Source organism: Pithys albifrons, chromosome Z (assembly GCF_047495875.1).
Source record: "Pithys albifrons albifrons isolate INPA30051 chromosome Z, PitAlb_v1, whole genome shotgun sequence".
Lineage (NCBI taxonomy): Eukaryota > Metazoa > Chordata > Aves > Passeriformes > Thamnophilidae > Pithys > Pithys albifrons.
In genome coordinates, this window is record NC_092497.1 from 8448369 (window position 1) to 8475929 (window position 27561).

At 44.7% G+C, this 27561-nt stretch overlaps 2 protein-coding genes across 7 annotated transcripts in view; one reads left to right on the plus strand and one right to left on the minus strand.

The window, feature by feature from the left end:
- TPGS2 (tubulin polyglutamylase complex subunit 2) overlaps positions 1–14357 on the plus strand; it is a 26471-nt gene extending 12114 nt beyond the window's left edge. Inside the window, exons 3-8 of one of the 6 annotated variants that reach the window (XR_011699981.1) lie at positions 3244–3331; positions 4910–5041; positions 7120–7233; positions 8878–9038; positions 10999–12092; positions 14104–14357. Coding sequence is in view for 2 of the 6 variants with exons in the window: in XM_071581190.1 (XP_071437291.1) it covers positions 3244–3331; positions 4910–5041; positions 7120–7233; positions 8878–9038; positions 10999–11226 (723 nt within the window). In the remaining 4 variants the exon portion in view is untranslated. Of the gene's footprint in view, positions 1–3243; positions 3332–4909; positions 5042–7119; positions 7234–8877; positions 9039–9329; positions 9468–10998; positions 12451–14103 lie in introns of those variants that run through there. The other 5 variants (XR_011699980.1, XR_011699982.1, XR_011699983.1 and 2 more) reach the window with 5 other exon arrangements.
- Positions 12856–23313, minus strand: LOC139684846 (aquaporin-7-like). The gene is made up of 7 exons (XM_071581192.1): positions 23271–23313; positions 22310–22435; positions 18622–18748; positions 17400–17537; positions 16561–16679; positions 15078–15295; positions 12856–14204 (listed from the first exon to the last, which is right to left on the minus strand). Exons 2-7 carry the CDS (start codon positions 22397–22399, stop codon positions 14045–14047), a joined length of 852 nt encoding a protein of 283 aa, XP_071437293.1. The 5' UTR covers positions 22400–22435; positions 23271–23313; the 3' UTR covers positions 12856–14044.
- Between the last annotated feature and the right edge of the window lie 4248 nt (positions 23314–27561).

Below are 27561 nucleotides of genomic sequence, written 5' to 3' on the forward strand. Positions count from 1 at the left end.
ACATTAGAGAAAGAGAAAGGTGACTGCTGGTGTGCTCTGCTGCTTGGAAGTCCTGAGAAGGGACATAAATGCCTTTCTTCACTCCCCAGAAGTTGGATAAAAGGTGACATAAATGCCTTCCTTCTCTCCACAGAAGTTTGCAAAACTCATTCATTTTTTCAGAAAAGTCTTTCCAGAGCTGTGTGTTTTGATTGCTTTCCATTTCTTCATTATATTTGCTTGAGAGGTATTGTTCCAACAGAGCTTTAAGTGAATTGCCATATGTCAGGGGTTTAGGTTTGGATCCAGTGCTGGTCAGGTCTTGGCTGCAAAACTAGCCTAGTTCTAATATTTGTCTCTATGCTCAATGGACTGTGCTTTCTTGGGAGAGTATTTGGGGGTATTATGAAGAACAAACAAAAGGACTAGACCTCACACAGCATATCAGGCACTTGGGATATTTCCTATTATGAGCTGATGAGTGCAACCAGATGACTGGAGTGAAAACAGCTGCTTGCCAGGGCTGTGGTTAAACCACTTCTGGCACGTTATTGGGAATAGTGTATTTTATGGGGCTGGAGATCACAACCCTGAAAACTACCAGCTGAGCAGGAGAAACACAGAGTTCGATAAGCCATTTTTAATATATAGTGCCATGTTTCTCTGACTCTGCTGTCAGGTTGTTGCTATTCCGATGTCCTATGGTCATGTGACTATAGTCTCACAGATCAATCAGTGCTTTCTATCAGATGAGAGAGATGGGTATTAGTGAAGCTTTCTATTTACTGGTCGTTTCCTATAGAGCCCATATCAGCTCTGGTACAGCATTTCCCATCCATATATTTTGCACCATCATTTGGAAATTCATGCGAAGGAACATGGTTCAAAGATCCTGAAACAAATTGGAAGGGCAGTCATCTTGAGAAACATGCACATGTTGATCTTTCTATTCAGAAAAAGATGATTTGGAACAGAAGGCCTGTTCAGATATGATTTTTCCCTTGCCTTAATTGGTCTGTGGGTGAGTTGTAGCAGTATTTATCTGGGTACTACAGTGGAAGTTTTAAAATCAAAGATCTTGTCATCCCAATGAATCTGGTTCTCCTGCTTGAAGTCAGGTGAGCTTTCCATGCATGTTTTTACTGCTGGGGTAGATCAGTTAAAATTGTGGGACTTGAAAGGGATTGAAAGTTCTGTGTAAACTTTTGTACTCTTCTGAGGCCTTGTAGGTCTGTCATAGGTCTCTCTGTTTCTTCATAGTTTTAGCCCTAGTCACTGGGCTTACAGCTATGGCTTGAAATTAGAATTGATGAAAGCACAGCATGAAATTATAAATATTTAGAACTCAGGAGAACCCACAGAGGAAGGTGTGTTTGTGAAAGGCATTTGAAGAACTTCAGGTATGTCCATGTGGTTTAGTAATCTCCTTGAACTTACCACCAGGGCCTCAGCCATCAGCAGGCTCTTATCAAATGACAATAAATTCTTCTCAAAACAAAGGCTTTACAGTATCAGTTTATCTGCTTTAATACCTGTGGACCCTGAAGATTTTCCATATCTGAGTTAGAAAAGCACTGTGCTAGTGACCAGGCTGTTTGATAAGGCAGCTGAAGTGGCCTGCCCTATTCAAGCTGCAAATCCATTAGCATCTGGGACTTGTCAGTTGTAGTCAGTCAGCATAAATGGATGTGCTTAGAAAGTAAGTTAACAAGCAGGAGTGAAGGTTGTGGACAGGTTAGGAGGTCCTGCACAGTGTGTACATCCCTGTTGAGGGGACAGGGACTGTAACAACCCAAAGAAAGACTGCCCTGGTCCCAGGGGAGGAAGGGAAGTGGACAGGCAGAGGCCAGCACCTTCCCTTGCTCATGCCAGCCACTGACAACCAGAGGCCAGCACTGCAGCTGGATGCACAGCTGGCAGGTGGTGCTTCCTGAAGATCTGCATTGAGGCAACATCAGGAAAGATAACTGGATACATACAAGTTGCAGACGTGGGGGAGAATCTGGTCAGCTGCTCTTGAGATGTTACAAGTTCATGCCCCAACTAAAGCAGAGCTACATGAACTGCATGTGCATCTTTCTTTTCCTTAGGTACTGGTTATCAGAATATTCTGTCTTTATTTAATGCAGGAGAGTGATGCAGCCCATGGACAAATCAATGCAGGGATTGTGGAACGGAATCACTGGAGACTATCCTGAGTTTTGGGGTTTAATTTTTTAGGAGTCTTGATTGTGATGATATTTTAAATGTGAACTCACTTTAATCATTCTCAGTCGTTTTTTTCTCTGAAACAATTACAAACAAACCAACAGGTAACTCTTTTAGTCATACTAAAAGATGTCTTCTTAAAACTGGCAGGCTTCTGTCCTGTTGTATTTTGTGGTCTTGACACATCAACAGGGACAGAGGGTCACTGGTCTGCAGCCAGTCCCAGCCTGCAATTGCCTATAACTCTTTGGTATTCTCTTTGTTCCACACTGAGCCTTTATTCTTCCTCATATTTGCTGCTTAACTGAAGAGGCTGAGTTAAGAAATACTCCTTCCTCAACCAGGGCAAGTACAGGACAGTGGTTGCAGTTCCCAGGAATTGCAGCTCACTGGAGTTGCTTCTTTTATTGTTGACTTAGAAGAAAGCAGGCTTGGGAGCCCCAGCCAAGGGGAGGGAGGAAGTTTGGAGGGATGAAGCCAAACTTGCAGGCTTCTGAGTCTGGCTCTGTGTGTGTTTGCACACATACTTTTTGTTGAGTGAAACATAGAATCCACTTGATTATGTGCAGCTTTTGAGTCTATGCTTCTCTCACCAACTTGGAACTGAAATCCCTCAGGAGAAGAGAGTCCTTGTGCTAATATTGTACATGCTTTAGTGGAACAGATAAGTTTAGTCTGATTTCCTTCTTAAAGGAAGACCCTGCTCTCATAAGCCGTAGAGATGGAAAAGCCAATTGTTATTATATATGTGAGCTTGGAGTGGCTGCTAGTGCCAAAATTGATATGTTGTCTCAGTTGAGGAACACTGGTGTAATATTCTTGTGATGACTAACTGCTCATTGTGAAATTTTCCCAAGACTCTTTTGTTAATACAACAGCACAGACCAAGAAATACACAAAAGTAGTTTTCTCCAGAGTTTTAGAATGAGGTGTTTGGGGCATCTTGGAGTTAAGCAAAAAATTTGGTGGCAAATGTTTCTGTACCAGTTTTCAGTTGTACTTTGGGTTTGAGGCATGATCTGTGTTTTCCCATAACACCTTGATTGTGATTTGCAGAAAAACTCCTGCATATTGCCAGAGGATTTAAAGAACTTCTATCTGATGACCGATGGCTTTGAGATGACCTGGAGTGTGAAGACTGATGGTGAGTCCACGTGTTCCTGTCCACTGATACCCTCATTTCATTGCAGCCAGTCTTGCCTTTGCAGAACCTCTTCAATTTCAAACTTACTTCTGCACAGTGAATACACATCTCTTTGTGTCCTGCATTGGTCTGAGCAAAAACGCAGGTACAAAATTATTTTAAATTAAAATTTAGCACCATTTCTTAACTTGCAAAAAACCAAAGTAGTTTATCTCTACTAGGCAGCTTGATCAGTGACTACAGAAATCTGACCTCTGAATTAAGAGATAGTAGCTGTAAAATGCAGTTCTGCATGGGATTGCAGACTATTTTAGAGATGGCCTGTTGAGGAAAAGGGTATGACTGCACATCAGAGGTCCCTTGTTGATGCAACAGGACAAAATCTATTGCTTAGATGTTCTGGACTCTCACAGAAGAGATGCAGACTCTGAACACTGGCAAGAAACCAAACAATTACTCATGACATATATACTGTTCTGTCATACATTGGCCATCTGGTGACACTCAGATTTAGGTATGTAATTTAAATCTCATACCTTAACTCCCTCTGTGGATCATGGAGAGAGAAGCATCTGTAGCTCATTATCCCATCATAAAGCAGTGGGAGTCACCCTGTGATAATTCCTCTTTCTCATTAAAAAGTATATATTCCTCCCAGAGCATGATTCTGCTTTCAATCAGCTAAAGTCAGAGCTTCACTCTCCTTGTTTGGCAAGAATCAGCCATATTGTTCATTCTGCAGTTATTATCCTGCCTCTCATTGCCCTCAGGCAAGATCGTCATGTGGAGCTGTGGACACTGGTCACTTTTGGAGATGGGTGTCAAATACAGGGTCTTCCTCAGGAAGTGAAGTTTCATTTCAGAGACAGTTGATACCAGGCCTTTAGCACCTGCCTCACCATGTTTCAAGTGGGATTTGCTGTGTTGTGACCTCTGAAGAGACTTGTTTTCAGGGCTCACAAGTGCCAAAGACCAAGGCAGCCATGTAACCATCTCATTTGAGCAAACATCCAACAGTGCCTTCTGAGACCCATCACACTGTCACATGGCTAAAAAGGGGGCTTCTTGATTTGATGTCTGGTAACATCATCTGGTAACATGCCTGGTATGAGTCCCCAGAAGGAAAGACAAGTGACAATCCTCAAGCATTCAGTCAGGAACATGCATATGTTGATGCCCTGCTAAAATCCTTTGTGGAAGTGGGAACCAAGAGGATGCACCCAGAGCAGGTACAAGAGGACAAGCTATGGTTTCTGGTAGGATTGACAGCAGTAGGGAAAAGAGCTTTGAGGAGGTGTCTAGCCGGGATTTTTAGTAGTCAGTTTAATGAGACAAAAATAACAGCACAGGCTTTTCCACCTCTGAGATGGTGTTGCATCACCTGTAAGTGTTCTTTGTTTGAAAAAGCCTCATTTTCAGTCCCGTAGAGCCTTAGTGAAGTGTCCAGGCCTGCTGGATATACCCATCTCTTCACCCCCTTGGTGTGGTAGAAAAGATTGGGTTGATGTGTGGAGGAAAAAAAAAAGCCTCCTATGGTTTCCTGACACTGGATATGAATTAAGATGAGTCTTATTGCAGATACTCCAATGCCTCTTGGCTCTATGGTGATTAACAGCATCTCGCAGCTCTGTCGGCTCGGGGGCTCCTCCATGTACACTCTGCCCAATGCTCCAACCCTCGCTGACCTGGAAGATGACACAGATGAGGAAGGTAAGGCTGGAAAGTGTTCCCTGTCTTATCCCTTTTGTTCTATCAGCGTATTGTTAGGATATTGCACATGGTTATAGTGACCCCTTGCACTCAACCAGGTTGCTCAGAGCACCATCCAACCTGGCCTTCCACTGATGGGGCAGCCACAACTTCTTCAGGCAACCTGTTTCACTGCCTCACCACCATCACAGTAAAGAATTTTTTCCTAATGTCTACTCAAGACCTACTCTGGGTCAGTTTGAAGCCATTTCCCTGTGTCCTATCTCTGCATGCTCCTGTGAAAAATACCCATCTTCCCTGTGGGCTCCCTCCAGGTACTGGAAGGCTGCAGGTAGATTACCCCAAAGTCTTCTTTCCAGGCTCAACATTCCCCATTCTCTTAGAACCTCAGCTAACCCCCATGGCAGTGGGGTTGCCATGAGATGATCTTTAAGTTCCCTTCCATTCTGTGACAGAGCAACAGAAAAGCTCTCTTTAGGTAGATGAGGTTTTCTTGGTCTAGCAGCCTGGTCTGATGAAAGGTGTCCCTGCCCATGGGAGGGCATTGGAAGGAGAGGATCTTTAAGGTCCCTTCCAGCCCAGATTATTCTGTGTTTCTGTGATTTTTTTTGATCTCCTTTGCTGGATCTATTACGTATCTTATTAGTCCCTTACAGCTTTGATAGGTAGGTCTGTATGCTGTGAATGTCATGGGGTTTGTTAATGCAGCCTGTTGTTAGTGTTCCTTGCATCCTTAATAGCCTGTCAGCATTCCTGTTCTGCCTTATCTCTCTTTAAACTTTTATGTGAGCCTTCCTCCAGTGATTCAGCTTCCAAAGTCTTTGTATACTTATGATGTAACATAAACAAAAAGTAACAGGTTTTCTTTTGATAATGAAAGTACAGTTGGAGTGGGAAAAGTAACTGGTAAATACATATAAGTGTGAGGTTGCACTAGAAAATGTGTGTTTCCAGACTGTCTGAAAATGCTGGGAATACTGCTATTTGGAGAAAATAAAAAAGAAGAAAAAGCCCACTCACTTTTTGCAAAGCTCTGAAAGTCCAACAAGACTGGAAAAATTAAGAGGATAAGAACAGAACCACATGTCATGCCAATTTCTTTTTAAAAGTGCTGTTTGATTTCAGTCTTACCTCTGCATCTGTAGATCATCTAGCTTCTAAATGTGGCTGAAAGTTTCTTTTTGCACATTCCAGCTTGGCTGCTGTCCTGATCTTCTAGCCATTGCAATGAAATGCAGCAAATTCTATTTCCTTTCAGTGACCCAAACTTCCAGTGATGCACTTACTAAGTGCACTGAGAAAAAATTACATCCCCACAGAAGTTTTCATCATGACTTTCATGGAAAATTCTGGAGAGTACAGTTGTCATGTCCCACTTCTTTCCCATCAGCTTTAGGTTTCAAAAGTGCATTCTGCAAGAACTTGCAACTGGACAGTCCCAAAATGGTGCTGTAAAAATCCTCTGTGGTGGTTGGGCCTTCTAAGTTGAATATGAGTCAGAGACGGTTCTTGAGAGGGATAGTGATGTCACACTGGAATGTATGGAGAATTATATATGTCTACAAGTTCATTAAAGTCTTCTGTCAAGAGAAAAGAATAAATTGTTCTCCCTATCCCCCTTAAAAAATAGGGGAAAAAAGGAATAGTAGATACAAACAGAAGTAATGGGCTTCAAGAGCAGCAAGGAAGATTCAGGATCCATGAGGAAAACTTCTAAGTGATGGATTTGAGTTGACTACCTGGAGTCTGTGCTATCTCCAACGCTGGAGAACTTTAAGAACAGATTAGACAAACCTGTGATATCTGTGAAGCAGGACTAAAAGTCAGCTTGTTGTCTGTTTTCAGCCATCTGATTTTGACTCTTTAATTTGTTTTCCTAGCAGAGATTAAAATTTTTCTCACTCTTTTTTTCATTTTATTTTATACATAGGGAACTTAATAATTTCCAAGAAGTATAAATATAGTGATTTGCTTTAGTTCTTCCTCAGCTGATTTATTAATAAGTATGAAATAGATTTGCAACTGAGTCACAGTCAATTTTCCAAACACATTTCATGAATTTCTTTTCTTGGTTGCAGGTAATGGAGACAAACCAGAGAAGCCGCACTTTGATTCTCGTAGTCTTATCTTTGAACTAGATCCATGCAATGGGAATGGGAAAGTCTGTCTTGTGTATAAACATGCTGAACCAGGTAAGGCTGAAGAGAGAAAAGTTTTGTCTCTCATTGTGGATTGTATCTGGAGGCCACACTTGAAGAATTGTGTTAGATTCCTTAGATTTCTATCTTCCTTCATCATACATTTGTAGATGAAACTTTTACTGGGATGTCCTGTCTCCACTGAAGTCAGAGGCTAAACCTTACAGAGTCTTAACTAGAGTTAAAATTTTCACTCCTTGTAGTGATGGAGTCTGAGTTAGAATTTCTGTGTGCGTAGAAACAGGGAAGCATTCACATGTAACCTACATAACAGTCATGTTGAAGTCATGCATCCCTCTCTGGTTACCTGCATGTCTTGGAACAAAACCCTTACATATTGATGTGAAAGGGTGTCACTGATTAGAAACAAAGGGTAGATGGCAAAAAAGGGCTTTAGCTGGCTGAGACAGACTTAGACTGGTTTTTCCACCTTGTGCATGAATGCAGAGCCTCTAGGTGCTAACTAGGTCAAAATGTGGCAGGCAGGGGTGAACAGGAGGGTAAGAGATGGGAGCTGAGCTCTTTCTTCTGACAAATACACAGTTAAATTACCAGTGACTGAATAGTGAAACGCCCAAAACACTTGTGAAGTAATTGACATCTGACAATGCACAGTTCACTCAGTGGATGTGTGTTTACTGTATGGGACTGTGCAACTGCAATATACACCTTCCTAAGAAAAATCCTTAGTTGTTATCTTGTGTCTTTCATTGGGTGGGACTACAATTCTCAAGGCAGTAAGTTACTTGTCCCCTTGCCTTCCACTGTTAGTGATTTCAGCACATGCAGTGGATGACCTGTGCAAGGGGAGGGAACACTGATTGCAGGTGTCAAAGTCAGCACAGGGGACAGTCTGTTTAGCTGGCAATGTTCAGAATCTCAATTTCTCAGGAAAGTAACTTCTTTTTATGCCACAAAGGATGTCGCCACTAGAGAAATACTTGATCACTGTGGAAGGAGTTTCAAAATGTGTTTTTGTTGGCAGCACACATTCCCATGACTTCCAGACTCTGGACTCTATTCAGTAATCCAGATGACAGACAATTGAGTTAGCTGCTTTTTACTTTGTGGGGCAGATAAATGTTTGCCATAACTGTACTTTGAACATATACTGCAAACTTGCTGGTGTCCAGGAATGTTCCATGTAGCGTATCAGTCCCAGGCTGGGAAGGAATATCATTGCATTCATTGTCCAGGACACAGCCACACAAATACATCGTGCAACGGCTGAGCAACTGGCTCACAGGTCAGGCACAAAAGGTTGTAGTGAATGGGGTCCCTCAGGCTGGTGATGAGTTCTGTGGGCTCCATCTTAGGCCCTGTGCTCTTCAGTGTCTTCATATACAGCTTGGACACAGGACTCAAAGATATGCAAATTAAATTTGCCCACGAGACTAAACTGGGGGGAGCTGATGTCTCCCTTGAAGGCAGGGAGGGCCTGCAGAGGCCTTGACAACTTAGAGGACTGTGCAATCACCAACCATACAAAGTTTAACAAAGGCAAGTGCTGAACTCTGCACCTGGATGTACATAAAATAGCCTTTATGATGAGTGTGTTTTGTTTCCCACCTGACAATGGCCAGGGGTTAATCTTGTCACTGCAGAGCAACAGAGTGACTTGTGCTTGTCTTATTCTAGTTGTGTCCCCAGACACAGAGATATGGTTCCTGGACAGAGCTCTGTATTGGCATTTCCTCACCAAAACCTTCACAGCCTACTACCGCCTGCTCATCACCCACCTGGGTCTCCCGCAGTGGCAGTACGCCTTCACCAGCTATGGGGTCAGCCCCCAGGCCAAGGTAGGACAACACAGTCCAGACTGCCAGGATTTTTCCTAAGTACAAACTGGTAAAACATCTTCCCACCTTTTGACAAGCAGTCTGTACATTCAAAGGGGCCTCCCTGGCAAGCCATGGAAGGGACCACAAGTCTTTTTTCTATAGCATGTTAATAGTAATTTGTTTCACAGTAATTTGAATTCAATAATATTGTGTTAACCCTGCTTTTCTCTCCTAAATTGGGTTCTGCCTTTGACCTCCAATAGCACATGGTAGAACCCTAATTATTTCTTTACTTTCTTGACTCTGAAGCAGACCTTCACTTCATGACTGCTGGCAACTGAGGAGTGCTGTTCAGCCCCACAGCTGCATAAGATTTGCCTAGATCAGTTTTCTGGGGATAGCACCAAACAAGAGCCTCATGCTTCCTGGGTCAAGAGGATAGTCCAGGTACACATTAGACAGAAGGCAAGATGAAGACTGTGAGCTTGAGCCTTGCCAAGAATAATTCATTTTCATCCTCCTCAGGCATGAAGAGATGTCTTCATAAAAATTATGCCCAAACAGGGACAATTTAAATGACAGCAATCCTAGAAGCAGTTATAGAAAAGCTCTAGGTAAAGCCTTGTGACCGTTCCTTATTAAAATTGCTATCCTGCTATGCCAAAATCCTGCTGTTAGAGGCTTCTGCTATTCCTCTGTGTTTGACTGGGCCTTCAGCCCTAACCCTGCTTCCATCCTGGAGCTGACAACCCTGCTGAACACAGCACACAAACCAGGACAGTGTCTGTGCATGCTGGCGAGGTCTCAGTGAGTGTCCTGCACTTCACCCAGATATGACAGCTGTCTTACTGGTGTGGCACTCCTTGGTCCTGTGTGTACATCGGAATACTTGCTAAAGTCACTGCCGACTTCCCATCAATCTGTGGCTGTAGAATTTGGTTCTTTTCATTTCTGGTGTCCTCCCTGCTATACTGTGCTGTAGTTCATCAGCCCAGGCTGTGTACGTGGACTGTAGTGTGTGCCTGTGCTCTGCCTTTCTGTAACTTTCCTGCTATAAATATTTTATTATGTTCAGTATATTCACAAACCTTAAGTGAAATCATTCATACATTCCCTAATCATTTGCAACCCCTGTGAGTTAAAATCCTCCTAATGCACCAACCATTATCATTTTTAAAGGTTTTCAAGGGGTATATTAAAGCTGTTTTCCCCTAAGCGGATGTGAATAGATTGCTATCTGCATTTTTTATTGATCTTCTGTTTATCTTGCTCAACACTTTACTGATGGTTTCAGTGTGATTTGTAATATCATAACTCCTATAGTTTTATTTCCCGACTTTGTTAATGGCAAAGCAATGGGAAATGCACTTAAGAGTTGAGAACTGTAGGGCATAACATTGTGGTGACCTCTGGGAACCAAACCACTAAAACATTGTAGTTTTTTCTAGATAGGAAACTCAGAAGTTGAAAGAGATTGAGAGAAACAAACACAAAATCCTTTGAGTAAAGAGTTAAAAAACCTGTCTTATTTTATGTGTGAAGAGAGGGGAGGAAAGCTACATTTTGACAAGTTCAACTAATTGGTTTCCATTTTATAAGCACATTTAAATTCCAAGGGTTTTTAATTTCTGCTTATCTGAATCTAGATAAATGAAGGTTAGTTTCATCCCCTCCCTTTACTTTCCCTCCTGTGATTTAATTTGGGAGTTGCTTCCAACTGAAGTTACACTGCAGGAAAAGTAGTGTTAGGTTTGCATCTGGTTCTCCTCTTCCGTGTCTGGTATGCAGTTCCAGGACTGTAGCTGTAGCCATGCCTTGTGTATCCCTTATCATGACCACTCTTCAAAGTCCTGTAAATTGCAGACTGGTAAGTGGTATAGGATTAAAATCATGTCCCAGGGAAGAGGGGGAACAAGGTGAAACTGTCTATTTGCAGTTTGATTTTAACCTCTTTCTTTCCCACAATCCTACCTTTCAGCAATGGTTTAACATGTATAAACCCATAACCATCAACACAGCGCTCCTGTCTGAAGAAGCCGATTCCTTTGTGAACAAGCTGGACCCAAATAAGGTATTCAAAAGCAAGAACAAAACTCCAGTGCTCAAAAGGAAACCTCCCTCTCAGCCAGCAGGGGCCCAAAAGACTCAGACGAGCATGACCTCTGCCAAGGCATCCTCACTAGCTGGGAATTCTTCAAAGAAGTGAGACCCCCAAATCTGACCCTGGACAGTGTTTGCAATAAGCTTTGATGTTCCCTGCTGCAGAGTCTCAGTGGTTCAGACCAAGTTCCTTGTGCATGAGTAGATGTGCCCATGGAAAACACACTGCAGCATTTGCATGAAATATAACCACAATGTGGATGTAGTTCTTGGAGACTCTTAGGAAGAAAACTTGAGACATTGATTTTATTCTCTTCTGCTACCTGCAGCATGTATTTTTCAGAGGGCATGAAGAAGCCCTTGTTATCACTGCTTTATAGGGAAGCTTTTGTTCCTCTGAAACTACAGCAGTGAAATGAAAGCAAATATAAGTCACCATTACTTAAACAGACCATGCTGAAATAGAGGGTATGAAGATATTTCTGCCACCTCCTCTGAAAGAAACCTGTCCTGACCTTGCATGCTGTGGGAGCAGGCTGAAACCCACTAAACAAAGAAATAACTTTCACTTCAGATAGACTCAAACTCTGCACTTCCCTGTGCTGCTTCCAACTTCTGCTCCGAGATTCATGGTACAAGGGGACCTAGGACTTCCATGTCTCTCCATTGGCCTAGCCACTTGCTCTACAGCCCAGACCACTTTTTGGCCTTCATGCTGTATCTTTTCAGATGGTGACATGATTCCAAATAAGCCTGAAGACAGCCAGAAGCTGTGAGATCCCTCATTGCCTCCCTGTTGTGGTGAGTCAGTGGTGTTGAGTCCCACAAGCCAGGAGGACCTCTTGGTTTGTCACCCTTTCATTTGCAAAGCTGACCATTGAAACAGCCTTTGCCTTTTCAGCTGGGCAGGTTCTTACCAGAGGGCACTGAGATTCTACAACCTTAGAAGCCCCTGATGCTGTTTTCTGAACTGTAAGTTTGGTTAGAACTGCACTTTAACCCATTCACTGTTGGTTTTCAGTACACCTGATTGTTTTTCATTACTTTTGTATGCTGTTCTGTCTTCCTAGATGTGCTGGAAATGCATGGTAGCACCCAACACATTTTGTGCCTAAACAGGGAAATCAAAGTCACTGTCTTCAAATAAGCATTGATTATCTAAGCAGCATCATGTTTAATTTATGAAAACATCACAGAATTACACAAGACAAACCTACCTCACAGGGATATTGTGAGGCTTTCATGAGTATTTGTATGGCCTTCAGAAACTGAAGCCATCCTGTAACTGCTTAATACTATTTTAATAAATACTTAAATATTTTTGTCCAGAGTGTTTGGGTATTTGAAGATGCTTTGGGGAGCACATGCACAAGAATGTATGGCAAGAGCAAGGTGCAGGCTGGATTGTTTGGGGATTTTTTAATGCAGTAAAGAATCTCTCACTAATTACAGTGCTTTTAGCTAATCCATCTTGAGCTACTGTGAAGTTCCCAGTTTAGTTCACGCAGACCAAAAGACTCAGCTGTGTGACAGCTGTTCCTTTGCTGTCCCATGGTCACTGTACAAAGTCTCTGCCCCAGCTCATGCATGTTTTGGTGCCTTCCAGCACTGCCCAGGGCCCAGTCTCAAATGCAGTTGCTGCATTGTCTGGCAATCACCCTCTGCCACCCCGAAATGACCAAAAATCCTCTGATGCACCTTTTCAAGTCAACTGGGGTCTTGTGACAGGTAAAGATCTGTTGTAGCTGCTCTACTAGTATAAAGTCAGCTCTCATGAGGAAGCACCTACCACCCAACTCCACCCCATGCCACAGTAATCCATTAGTTATCCTTTTAAATAGGAATGATCATTAAAGCCAGTAAATGTAATTTTCTGAAATTCTGTGCAGTAGTGATGTTCTGTCACTTCCTACTCTTGGAGACCTCTGTGTTGTTTATTAATGGCACCCAGCCCTGGGACTGCAGTTATGTGCTTGACATCCATACCCCATACTTGCTTAAGCACTTTCTACAGAAGTTAAGACTGTTTTCACCCCTCCTGGGAACAGGCAGCTTCTGACAGTGTTTTACTTTTAACCCAATGACTTCTCAAACTGGTGGTAAGGCTGTTGCAGGCCCACTATCTCATTTACATGGAGGTGACAGAATTCCTGCAGCAGCAGGACAACCTCTTCTCATATTTCTCATGTGTCCAGAGTGGAAAAAGGATGTGTTTGTGGAAGGTTTTTTGTTTGAGTTTCTGGGGATGCTGTCACAGAAGGAATCTGAATTCTTTCCTGTCGTGGTAGTTGGTCATAGTTCAAGTCTAACCTGTCAGTAACACATGGTTCTGTGATGCCAGCATGTTCCATCAGAGCTGTGGAAGGATACAGGAGACCCTGTAGTTTAGTTTACTATTTTTTTGAAGCTTCGTGAATGTTCAGATCAAAGAACAAAAAAACAAACCTGGAAAAAAATCCCCAAAACAAGTTCATGTTTCTGTTTTATATTGTCCTTGCACTTCTCTTTTCTGTGCCCTGCCAAACTAGGTGTTTGGTAGAGTGGCATCTACCTCTTAGCAAAGAATATTCCAGATCAAATTTCTATGTTAATTAACTTAATCACATTTTTTCTGGTTGACTTCTGTATTTTGATCTGTTTGAATATATAGGTATCTGGAGTCTTATAACTCTGCTTTGCTGTTCTTCAGAATGCGATGGTTAGTTTTGGGTTAGGCTTTTTTTGGTAGATTTTTACACAGGGAGATGGAATAATTTCTTCAGGTCACAGTCAAGTCTAAACCTACCCCGGTCTGCCCAACATCTCAGAGACCAAGTTTGTCTGGTTAAGCAGAGTGGGTTTACTGAAGACAAGTCCCTGATCTGTCCACTTGTATGTCAGACAAACTGTGTGCTCTTCGTATGTGTCATCAAAGCACGTGGCTGTCACAGCGTGGAACTTTCCACACCTCTCAGTTCTTTCTTATTTTCAATTTCCTCATCAGGTTGGTTGTGAAAATCAATGAAGAGTCTGTAGATTAAAGCACCAGTAAGGCATCCCAGAACTGGAGCTGTAACTGGAATCCACCACCAGTGTTGTGCAGCCCTGAAATGAAACACAGAAGAGGCAGCTGGTGAGCCAGGCTGGAATTGCTACCCTGCCACCACTTTGTGCAGGGTGAATGAGCTGTGTCTGCTGGGGCAGGAGTGAGCTGTGTGAGCAAAGATGCCTGTCCCACTTCGTGTGGTGGGCCTACAGCTGGCTTAGACATCTTCTCTCGCCACCACATAATTGTTGAAGGAAAGGTCATTTTTCCCATAAGCATAAAAAGGTCGTTCCACACTGTCTTCAGGTTTTTTGTTCTCCAAAATAGTCTACGTGATCTTAATGAGTGTGACTCAGATAAGCATCCACATTTTCCCTACCCTTTTCCAATAATATCTGCATCTCCTTTACCAGCCTCTCAAATATATTTTCAGGGAATTTAAGGAAAATCGGCATTCATGACAGGAGACTCCACTAATGACCAGACCTTAGGAAAAGCCATAGCATGACACCATCTTACTAGGCAGAGGAAAACAGATTTTCATCCCCAGATTCAGACTTCTAAATTTAGGAGAGCTATTCAGCAATCCAGATATGAGTACCTGCTTTCAAGTGAGCTGAATGAGTTCTGATTCTGGTTGCTACAATAACCAGCTGGATCTCCAGTGAATAGGTCAACAATTTGGTCCCCAGACTGAGGTATCAGATTGTCAAGGCGAATCCCATGTGCAGGGGAATTGGTGTACCCCAAATTTTGTGTATGTAATGCCCAGGGCTCCTCTAGACACAGCCCTTGCACTCTGAGAATGGAGATAATACTCTGCAGTGATACCATCACTTGGCCCAAAGCAAAAGGCTTCAGGACCATTTTGTCTTGGGATTATCTCCTCTCCTTGCAAGCTGGACAGTGTAAAAGTAGAACAGGTCACTCACGTGAAGACTTCTGTTCCCCAACCAGCAATTGCTGTGAAGATCCTGGGGGGCAGGTCCCGGGAGGGGTTTATGGCATAGCCAGTGTTCAGCCCCATTCCCAGGCCAATGCCCAGGACCAGAAAACCTGTGAGCAGGGGCTGAATGCCTTTCATGGCTGCATTGTTTTTCTCATCATGGATGACCTGAATGCCCAGGACCAGCATAACTGTTGCGGTGAACTGCAGAAGCAGAAAAGGGAGAACAGGTCAGAAGAGAGAATGGGAAAGGTGGAAGGATCCTGCTCAGCAGATGGGAAGAGACTTCTGAAAACACAAGAGATGAGAATCATGGTCTGGTTGAGGCAGGGAGGACCCAAACGTTACTCCTGCCTCACAGGTGGACTGAAAAAAATTCTTGACTCATTTCTTAGCAAAAATGTGTTCACCTCATTGCCTAAGGTGCTCTAAGACTGATGCAAACTTCTCAGCAAAGTCGTCCCCCTCCACCTTTCAAGTCAGGGAAGTGGGTTATTTCAAGTACATTTTGTCTAACAGAAGCAGAGCCATACCAAACTGCTAGCAAGTCAAATCCGACCCTCCCTAGAGGGAGGGACATTTTTTATACAGCCTGTTGCATTAGCCCTTCCTGGAAATAAATGCAGATACCAGATTTTCATGTGGCAGACAATCTCTCATCAGTGACAGTACATAGATGGCATTTGTAGGTCTGCAGTGCCCAGGACATCAGGAACCATAGTTTGTAGAGAGGTGATGACTTCTGTCTCTGCTTCGGAAAATACAGCTGACTGTATTGGACTGCTTGCAGAGATGCCAGCAAAAGCAGGAATCCTGCAGCTCTTGGCAATGTACTGTCACTGTAATTTGCTTTCTTGTGCAGCAAGGACACTGCCTGATCCACAGGAGGCTGAGTGATCAGCTCCCCACCTGTAGGCTCTTCCCACTCTCACTGTCTTCACCATGCCCAGGCAAGAGTTTTGTCAGCTCAGAAACAAAATCCCAGGCTTCCTAAGATTTGCACTGAAAGTGAATCTTGACTCTTCAGTGTCTCAGAGCTTCACACACTGCTTTCCTATTTTGGGGCATCTGAATAGTGTGCTGGGAATCAGTTGTACACAGTCCCAACTGGACTATTCAAACTGTAGAGGTTCAATCCACGCTGTGCTCATGTGAAGACAGTCCCAGACTCTCTGTCCTGGGCAGGGACAGTCAGCACAGCTGTCCAGGGGCATGGAGTGGGTGTAGCATCAAAAAGGGAAAGAACAGTTCAGGAAACTGCCCAGAACCTGTAGGAGATGGTTGCTGATACAGCTCAGCTTCTCTCTTCCCATGGCTGGTGCTGCATGCAGGGAAGGCAGCCAGAGGGCACTTCAGCCAAGCTGCAGAGCCTCCTGCAGACATTACCCTGTGGGTACCCTGTAGCAGACCTGCAGTAGCTCCTGTTACCTCCCACCTTCTCCAGGCACCCCACAGCCATTCCTACTGACCTCTGTAAAGAAGGCCCCCAGCAAGGATACATTGGGGGACGGATAAGTGGAGAAGATCAAAGCCGTGGCAGTTGGTCCTGTCACTGTGAAGTTCCCATTGGTGTAGTAGTACAGAGCATCTAGGAGAAGTGGAAGTTATGGAACTTAGCAGAGAATTCATCCCACAAGGCACATGCACAAGTCCACACAATGCAGCCAGCACAAACACCAAGGAGAAGAGAGACAATGGAAGATACGATGGAGGTCACACGCTCCTCACAGGGCATGATCTCACTGATATCTGTTACCCACAGACTTTGGCCTGCAATTTCTTCTTTGTGATTACTGGCGGTCCCTGCTCCAGCAGCTTAGGGCAATCTGGATGCACGGAAGGCCTCCAACCCTCTGCCCCTCAGAGACTTGAGACATGCTGGAGACAGCAGTTTGTGGGTTCTCTGCTTACAATTCAAAACCTCCGAGGTCTCTGTGATCCTGTTTTCCACAGACCAGCAGAGTCCCCAGAAGTTCCAACTGTACCTAATACATGATAGTTCATACAACTCAAGCACCTGCAGACCTAGAAACAAAATGCTGACACCATGCAGCTACTGCCCTTCAGTTGAGGACAGGATTTAAAAATGGGAATGCCCTGAGCAAAAGAAGCTATATTATCCAGGAACTGCATATCATTCCCAGATGTATCTGAGACCTATTTTGACCTTGAGCTGTGAAGTGTCTCACAAGCCTTGCCCTCCTCACCCAGAAATCATGCTGGGTACTGTAAAAAGACATATTTTAACAATGTGAGTTGAATGAAATGATGTCCACAGCAACCCTTCTGATAAAAGACAAAACAGTACCATAGTAGAGGCCAAAGACGGTGGCTGCTGCCATAAAGGAGCCCAGGAACTGGCCAATCAGGTAAGCTATGAGCTGTCTCCAGTTAATGTTTCCTAAAATCCACTCCATGATGGTAATAGCAGCATTCAGGTGACCTCCTGCAAAATCACAGAAAAAGGAAGTGGCCTCAGCCCTTATGCAACTGGTTTAGATGAGCCATTCCTGGAAACATTCAAGGCCAGGCTGGACACGGTTCCTGTCCAACCTGAGATCCCTTCTTTCTGCCCTCAGCAGTTCAGCTCCTTCTCAAAAGTCACTTGGAACTGCCAGAACCTACTTTCCTCAGCCTGCTTTCCCAAGGATGTCTCCAGCAGCACCAAAAGGACAAGGAAACCAGGAGCTCACTGCTCTCATGGAAAATTTTTGCTTTCCAAAACAGTCTCACGCTTGGAAATCTCTCTGCTCTAACAGTTCAGGAGCAAAGAGTTGCTTTAATTTTCTGCCCATTAGAGCCCTTAATCTCATCTCTTGGTGCAAATGAACACAAAAATAGCACAAGGCAAAGATAGTGTTCTGTCATGTGAGGGATGCCACCCCATGGCCCTGAAACACTCCTCCTAAGTTCAAGCAGGGCATGTGCACATTGAGTGTGGATGAGGAGAAAATTTGTATAATGTTCTTTTTTGTGACACCAGCAATAAGCTCTCCTTCCCAATGAATTATTTAGTTCCCCATGGGTGATATCAGCAGCGTGTTTTGGGAGCTCCCTGTCTGTCTCCTTGGGCCATGATGGCATATCCCACCTGCCTAACAAGTGAACTGCTGAAACCCGGCTCTGCAACAGGAGGGAAGGGCAAACCCCTGCCACTCTCCCTGTCACACTTGTCCCATCATAGCTGAGAACACAAGTTTGGGGTCAGCATACTGCAGGTGTGCTGTGCCTGCCATGTCCTTTGCTTCTGACTGTGCCATGCCACTTCGACTCCTTGGCTTGGCCTCTGACCTGCCCCTTCCCTCAGTTTGGGCTGTGTTGTTTAGGTCACAAAGCTGACCCTGATCATGGTCACCAGACCTACTCTGCTCTTCTTGCTTGAGGACCCTAGGTCTGCCTTCTTTTGGTTGAGGGCATTGCTCCATCTTGCCATGCTGTCATCTGCCCCTCCACAGCCCACTGCTGCTGTCCCCAGTGCTTGTGGCCTTTATGGGACGTGGGTATGTCCCATGCTCGAATGTCCTGCTCACCAGATATTCCTCCAGCTGCATGGATGCCCAAAGTAACGCCAATGCCAAATGCCATATTGACACTTAGATAGTGACCAGTGAGTCCTTTTCCCAATATCACTTGTGCCACAGCAGATAAACCAAAAACCTGCATAGAAAGAAAGAGAGAAAGGCGTGTTTAAAAGTATTGTTGTTGCTGTGGTAGACTGAGCTTCTCTGCTGCTTTTTCTGAAATAGTAATAAATTCCCAAAGACAGGAAGTTTCTGTGGTGCCCATGGCCAGAGGACACAGAATGACCTTACCCTGCAAAAACTGAAGCGATACCTGGAATATTGCACATTAGTACCCATCAAATCAGCCACTCTTGTTATGGTTTGGTATGGGAAGACAAACCCCAAAGACACACACCAAGAGCTGGGGCTCGATGAGGATCATTCACACAGCCACAGCACAGATGTCTGGGCCTGAAACCAGGGACATGAGACAGGAGCACCAACAGGGGACCACTGGAAGACAATGACCAAGATGGATGAGAGGAAAATGAGCAAATTCCTACTGGCTTTCTTTTCCTGGTGTGCAATTTATTGACTAAAATTGCAGTTTGGGCAGCATACAGCTATTTGCCAAGCTTGACTGTAATTTTGGTAACATTCCAGCCAAAGACAAGAAAGGAAATTCTGGTTTGACTTTTCCATTCAGCACATAGTCTTTCAGTTTGAAAACTGCCAAAGTTTCGATATTTTTTTAGTGAGTAAAGGAGAGACAGTTAAAACATTAAAAGTAAACACTCTCCAGCAAGAAAAGACATATTCTAGAAATTGCTCTGTCCTGAACATAAGTTCTGTCACTTTTTTAATATGGTAAGGCGTTGGAAAAATCAGTTCTTTGAATGCTCTTGCACTGAAATCTGGAGAACGACAAAGCCTCCTGTAAGGTTTCTGCCTTACAAACCACTTAGGGTTTGGAAAGTACACCCTGTTCCTTGAACTTCACCAATGTTTAAGCAGGATGACATATCTTTCAAAACCAAGAAAGTCGGTATGTTGTCCAGCATCTAGACTTGTGCTCTGACCTGTACTGTTTTAACCGCGATCTTTCTGGGTGCTCTGCTTGGACCCAAATTTTACCCCATGCATCTCATTCCTCTCAATGCTTTCAGACAACTCCCAAATCCCCTGTTCCCCAGGGATGTTCTTCTTATGTCTCTCATATACATAGACCACAGCCTGTGCTGTGCACAGAGCTACAGCCTGCACAATGTGAGCCTTTTTCAGTCTGGTTTAGCAAAAGCCGCCAAAAGCAGTTTATCATGTCCCTCAGCATCTGCAAAGCCCTTATACAAAGTCTGCATATTCATCTCAGAATTTTCTAAAGCCAGATCCAAGAGAAGGAAAAGTGCCTAAGGCACAGGTTTTGCAGGAGAGTACGCAGGGGTGCAGAGAGAGGGAGACAAGGCAGGAGACTTGACTCTGCATGAGCAGTGCTGTCCTGAAAAAAACACAAGACAGACCACAGAATCTGGTTTTCAGCACAGATCCAAACCTCTGTTCTCTTCATGTATCCTCTCAGTCCCCAAATACCCTTTTTTTTGGCCTTCTTCCCTAGTCCTTGTGCTGTTTAGTCCTGCTGCCTGTCTATTAAAGTGAGAGGCCCAGAGGGTAAGTGCTATTGCCCAAATAGCAACCATCCAGGCATCCTGGAGATGCATCCAGCACATTCCCAGTTGCACTGTGGGCCAGGATGCTGCTGAAGAGTTGGGTACTTGTCATTAGCCCTTGTTGGGCATTCATGTGCAATGCATTCCTTTTACTGTACTCCCTCACATGGATCAGTGAGGGAAGAGGCAATGTGAGCTACAGGCCACAAAATCTGCCTTGGACTGTCAGAGTGCTGAGAAAACTCTACCTCATACTACTTTCCAGAGACAACCATGGCAGAACAACCTTAAATTATTCTTTATCACCTGGGAATTTCTACACCAAGTAACAGAGCGAATGGAAACCCATTTCCTTTTGGAAAATAGTTTGCTATGCTGCTTCTGAGGCTTCACAGATGTCTGTACCCTGACTTACTCTGGATGCAAAACTACCTAGGAGTGAACTTGAAGGAGCTGGGGGTGCAATATGATGTGATAAAAAGCTACCATCCTCTGCACAGTCAGTTGTTGCCCCTGAAAATGAGTATCTTTACTTGTACAGACAGCTTTGTCAAAAGGTCCTTAAACTTACACAAATCTTATCTTGCTCCCGTGCAAATCTCCTAGTACAAGTTACTTGGGTTATTCCCAGCCTTTCCATACCAGCCTCTGTCCAGTCCAAAGCATCTCAGCCCAAGCTAAGTCCAGGTGTAGTAAGCTGGCACAGACAGACACTGGACCTTTTCAGAGGGAGGATCTCATTCTGCTGTTGGTCCAACCCAGTCTGGTCCCAGGGAGTACTTCATCCCCACCAGGGATCAATTCTGACTGCACAACCTTCCTTACCCTCTCCCCCAAATATTTCAGGATCTCAAACTCACTTACTTTGTGAAACAGATCCCTCAGGCAAGGGGTCAGTTTATATATTATTTGCATAATCGCTATTCAATTGGCAACAAGAAAACCAAAAGTGAAATCCTGGCATGTTTCACACCCGGTAATTACATTTCCTACTGGTGGGTTGTGGCTGAGGAGAATTTCTCCAGAAAGTTCATTACCCTGGCAACACCGAGAGAGGAAGACGCATGGATGCTGTTTTCATTTCACAGCAGCTGTCAGTGAGAGAGTAGTCATGGTCTGCTCCCCAAACTTGTTCAGGACCCACCAACCATACCATTGCCTCTGGCACAGCAGGAAGGAAAGCCTCAGTTCACTGTATGGGATCTTTCAGGGTGTTTGGTACAAAGACACTACTCTTTGATTTCATTCCCAAGCTCTTCCTCAGTTTTCTCCTAGAATAGAACTGAAACAATGACATGTCCAGAGAAGGGCAGTGAAGCTGGGGAGGGTCGGGAGCACAGGTCTGATAAAGGGTGGCTGAGGGAGCTGGGGTTGTTCAGCTGGGAAAAAGGTGGCTCAGGCATGACCTTATTACTCTCTACAACGACCTGAAAGGAGGGTGTAGCCAGGTGGAGGTCAGTCTCTTCTCCTGAGTAACAAGTGACAGAAGAGGAAACAGCCTTAAGTTGTACCAGAGGGGATTGAGAGATTGGATATTAGGAAAATTTTTTTCTCCAGCAGGGTTGTCAAACACTTGAACAGCCTGGCCAGGAAATTAATGGAGGTATATATATCACATACATATTATATTTATATTTTATATGGATATTATAGTATATATAATACCCTGGAGGCATTTAAAAGACATGTAGATGTGGCGTTTAGGGACATAGTTTAGTGGTAGGCTTGGCAGTGCTGGGTTAATGGTTGAACTCTTAAAGGTCTTTCCTAACCTAAATGATTCTGTGATACTATAATTCTGTCCCACCAGCTTCACTGTTTCCCAGCACCCACCTCCCACTCCCTGCATTACTTTTTAGCTCCAGAAGGCTTTTGGAAAATGGTCTACCTGATGGGAAACTGCCACCCCACTAAAGCAGAGGGTTAAGCAGTAGCAACCAGCCACTGAGCAACCCTGAGGATGAGGAAGGAAACCACTGACCTTAGAAATTGCTATATTAAATGCACGTGCACAAACACACACACACTCATCTGGACCCATCTCCTCTTACCATGAGGATGAACGTCCCCAGTGCTTCTGCCAGCAGCACCCTCCCAGTGCTGCTACGAACTCTGAGTGCCTTCCGAATCTTCTTCAGCATTTTCCTCTCCTATCGTGGATGGTAGACACGGTACTCCTGTTGTGACAACACACTTCATTGCACTGAGCCAAGTTAAGTTACCCTTTGAAACTTGGCACCCTCTATTCACCCCCAGACACGTTCATTCATTTGGTTAACAATGAACAAGCCAATAAAGCAGCAGCTGGCTTCAAAGTCTGCTCCCACACACATGCCATCCTTTAAAAGCTGTGTTATATGGATGCAATATTTCTGTTATTTGGGGCATTACAGGTCTTCGGTATCTGCCCAAGAGAAGTCTGTACGCAGACAGGTGGAGCTGTAAATACCCTTGGTGTGCTCTTATGCCTGTCTTTCTCAGTAACCTTTTCGACAGGAACTCAACCAGAATTTTGGCTCTGCTCTGCATGGTAACCCACCCACTGGTGTTTTGGTGCCAATTTTGTAAAGCAAATGGGATTAGAAGCGTTTGCCTGTTCAGTACTATTTGGATACCCATTCTGCACTGAGGGTGCTCTGCCTGGAGCCATTGTGCACTGCTATACCCAGCTGGGAAGAGCAGAGTGCATTGCTTTAGGTTGAATATTTGCTCTTGTTGAATGCACCTGTGTATGCAGTTGCCATCACACTAGAGGAAAGCCTTGCCACCAGCCACCCTTATCTGTCCTTTTGTGTGGGGCAGGGAGAAACCCAGCTCAGCAATGGTCTCCAGAGACCTTCAATCTCACCTGGCTGCCAGAGCAGAACTATTGCTGTCCTGCTTCCTCCTCCATCTCCTGACTCCCTCTGCTTATCTCCCTCCTCACCAAATGCTCTTACCTCTCCACAGTGAGAACATTTTAATGCCTTGTTTTAATCATGGTAAAACTTACATCCACTGAACATTCAATACCTTTTCCTGTGAGCCTTTTCTCGTTTTTTGCTGGTTTCCTTCACCTTCCTCTAAGCCTGCTGCAGCTTCTCAGCGTGCCTCTGGAGAGGGCAGGTCTGTAGAGGTTACCAGCAGCTGCCCCAGTGGGGACACAGTGCTGTGGTCATGCTGCCCCTGGCATTGCCTCCCTCTGCTCTGATGGGTGGGCAAAAGTTCATGAGTTTTCTTTCACCCACAGGACTCTCAGCAGCTGTATGGAAGAACCTGGGAAGCTGATTTTCCTCTCTGCTCCACAGATGATTGCCTGTATTCTGGCAGGGAGAGTTTTATGCAATGGGGTAATCCCTCCTCCAGTGAGAGATTAGCTATTGACCCCAGTGAATGCCTGGATAAATGTGCAGTAAATTACTAGTCTGTCTCTGATTCTTAGGATCATTTAATTATGATGGATGATGATCATGTTACTTGGAAGGGTGTTCCTACAGCATATTTCTAATTGGGAAGCTTTTTGACCTGTGAGTCTGTGAGCTGTGCTGTGGCACAGAACAAGTGCCAGATAAATCTTTCTAGGTCACTTCATTCTCTGCCATGCAAGTGGAGCACAAACCTGGGCCCTGGAGCACCAGGTCGAGGTAGTGACAAGAGCATCACATTTCTTTTGCACCATTTCTTTATGTGTCACCTGATATCTGCATGTATTGGAGATCTCACAGTCTTTCTCAGATGAACAAGATGTAAGTGGGTCAATATTACCCACAACTGGACCTACAATTTTCTTTTTCACCCCTAGATCTCAGGAACCTTCCAAGTGGATTCTTTCCCTGTGGACAATGAAACCTACCTTCAGGTATGAACTATAGGCATCTCCATATTCTGATTTGGACTGAAAAATGGACAGTACTTCCTGGGAACACTAGGTTCCCATGGACTTGCAATCTTCTCAGGGAAAAAGGCAATCTCAGTTCACAGTAGAAATCTTTGGTTTGGTGATAATAGTTGAAGTATAATTCCCAATATTACCACCAAATTACCTAAAGCTCCAGTCCACTTCTAGGATGGCATTATGAATCACTAAATATGTCTCTTGCCACTGCTTTTCCTTTTGTTCAGGTCATTCCACAAGATGGCACTGAGATATTAATATCTGCCTTAAAAGTTTTCCAAAGGGTTCCTCTGATGGCTGCTGAAAATGTGAGAACTGTTTAATTTTAGGGTTTCTCTCAGCAATTTTAGACATTAAAGTGATCACGATGTTCAAGGAGTGTAACAATAACAAAACCTACACCTTTCCATAGGGCACGTAGGTCAGAGCACCTCTGTACTGACAGAAAACAAACAAAGTGTATGATCCTGCACCTGACACCTCCCATTTTACAATCAGCAGAGAAAAACAGGCAGTTCCAAAGGGTAGTTCTTCCCCACCTAAAATAAGCATGTGAGGCCAAACCTATGAGTCACACTAGATACTGGCACTTTCACTCCAGTGTCTGCACAGGGACATGGGATGTTGGGCTCCAATGTGCACACCCACATGGAGGTATCCACCACCCAGTGAGCTGAACTGCCCTGCTCCCTGCATCCAGATCAGGTGATCTTGAGCAAGTGCAAGCCATGTGAGTCAGCCAAGGGCTGGATTGCAAATATCTGCTGGTTGCCCAACGTGACCTGCTCATACTTGCTCAGTTTCACTTGCCTGCAGGGCTGATGAGCATCTCTGGGGTCACTAAATACAGTCCCTACTGACACAGGCAGCCACATCACATTGACCCTTTGGTGACATGGCCAGTCGCCATTTTAGGGGCAAGTGCTTTTTACCCAACTCCTTCTATTGGACCCTGCTAACAGAACTTGCTGCTTTGGAGATTAGACACTTTCCTCTAATTTTCAGCCAGATTCTCAGATCTGTTTGTCCATGTGCCAGCATTAGCTCATCGCAGTCATGAGTTAATTTATTTCTCAAACGTGCTATCATTTGAGGTGTTCCTATAAGGTTGTTAGAAGAGCATTAGCTGCTCATGCTTAGCTCCACACTGCCTCCTGATGTTTACCTTGATTTCACAGGTTGAAACTTCACTCAACCTTGGCCTTACAATGAATTTACCATGTTTTGCCCTCCACATTAAGAAGCCACACACTAAACCAAACCCATTTTCTTCTGTAAGGGAGGTGTGCTTTCAGCACTAGTAATAACAGTCTCAGTTTGGAGAGAAGAGTTTTGGCACAGTCAAAGCCCCCTAAGTGTGCTGGGGTGTTGATCCACATGGTACTGAGGAACCATAGGGACAATGTCCCTGGGTCCTGCTAGAGCATTCCCGGGAAGAATGACAACCCCAGAACTCCAGGGCATTCTGTAAGGAATAACTTATCTGACTCAGTTTGACAGTGCACATGCTTCCTCTGCACCCAGGAGCTCATTTATCTCTTAATTGCGCTAATCAGCAGGTGACATATTGCCACTCCTTTTGCTGCAGCCCTGCTGGTGCAACTCGTTCTCCCCAGAGGCTGGAAGGAGCATGAGCAGACAGCACAGCAGAGAACAAGAACAGCTTGCTCCTCAGTCAGGTCAAATGGACAGAGCACAAGGATATTTCCAGTGCCCTTTAGGAAGCAAGATTCAGTCAGAGAGATCACTACAGCACTGGTATGATCTTAGCTGTCCAGTACAGACCCCAACTGACATGCCCTAGAGCACCTGCTCCCTATAGTGTCATATTTAACACTCATGGTCATTTTCTACTGATGGCAGGCACCAGACAAGTCGCAGACACCTCTGATATTTGTCTCCCAGCAGTAGGCTTTGCTCTCTGTACTGTTACCCCGCTTTCAATTCCCAGGATACCTCCCTCCACAGCCTTTTGGCTCACCCCATACACCATTTTCCCTTGACCTGAAGGTGACCGAAGGTTCATCACCTGCATATACTCATCCATGACAGTGAGCTGCTCTTACCGTGCTGGGCAGAAGTGGGAGATGGAGGGACAAACAGGAGAATAGGGTGGTTCAATGGTGGAATCCTGCTTCTGGCACAGTGCTGCCCTGTCCTGAGCTGCTACAGCTCACTCAGACTGAGGTAATCCATAAGGTGATAGTGTCAGCAGGAGTTGTTACTTGGCTTTGTTTGTCTTTATGGGGAGAGCAGGGTTCTACTCGAAGGGGTTGCCAGGAGTGGCACTGGCCCCATTGTTGGGCAACAGAGCAGAACCCTCTTGGTCACTGGGGACCCACCCATCCCACGTTGGGCCACACTCTCCTCCTATGCCTGTTTGACTTCTCAGATGGAATCAAGTCATTACTGCATGCAGCAAAGCATGATGGTTTTTGAAGCACCTCACTAACTTCAATCTGTGAAAAGCCCTGGAAAGTGTCCCTTATCCACAAATATTTAACAAAGAGTGAAATGGAAACACAGAAGTAGCTCAGGAATTAGAATCATAGAATCATAGAATGTTAAGGTTTGGAAGGGAACATAAAGATCATCTAGTCCCAACCCTGCCTGGTCATAGGCAGGGACATCACCCACTACACCAGGTTGTTCAAGACTTTATCCAACCTTGTTTTGAACACTGCCAGAGTTGGGATATCCCCAGCCTCCTCAAACAACCTGTTCCAGTACTTCACCACCCTCGCAGTAAAGTATTTCTTCCTAATATTTAGCCTAAATTTCCCGTCTTTCAGTTTGTACCCATTACTCCTTGTCCTGTCACTAGAATTCCTGACAAAGACTCCCTCATCAGCTTCCCAGTGGGCCTCCTTCACGTACGGGAAGGTTGCTCTCAGGTGTCCACACAAATTTCTCTTCTCCAGGCTGAACATCCCCAACTTTTCTAAGCCTGGCTTCTTAAGGTGGGTGCTCCACTCCACTTCCTGGCCCTCCTCTGGTCTTGCTCCAACAGTTCCATGTCCTTTTTTTGTTTAGGGCACCAGACCTGTATGCAGTAAAGGTCCCACAAGGTACCTGTGGGATTTCCAACAAGGTCATGCCAGCTCCTCATTTGCCATCATCCTTCATTTCCATGAGCATCTTGTTCTGACCTGCTCAGGGCCATGCTCCCACCATAGCCCTGTGTGTGGGAGCATCAACCTGCCTGTCCTGGGACCCTGCAATGGGAGTCTCCAGTCCCAAACAGAGGGCAGCAGGTCCTGTGGGTGCAAATGCTCTCACTGAGCTTTGAGCCGCCTGCTCAGGCCTGCTTTCAATCCACAGATAAAGTGAAAGATAGCAAAACCACAGCGCTCACAGGGCATCATCACCTCAGAGATAAGAGGAGCCAGACTTTCTCCTAAAAGAGCACAAACACTCCCACTCTGAAAG

What these genes read in the sequence shown, in the direction of transcription:
- LOC139684846 (XM_071581192.1), bottom strand. Translation starts at nt 22,399, where the DNA reads ATGCTGAAGAAGATTCGGAAGGCACTCAGAGTTCGTAGCAGCACTGGG. An exon ending in TGCAGCTGGAGGAATATCTG is followed by an intron (nt 17,538 to 18,621) that starts GTGAGCAGGACA and finishes GTGATTTTGCAG; the next exon opens with GAGGTCACCTGAATGCTGCT. An exon ending in CGTCTTTGGCCTCTACTATG is followed by an intron (nt 16,680 to 17,399) that starts GTACTGTTTTGT and finishes CACTTCTCCTAG; the next exon opens with ATGCTCTGTACTACTACACC.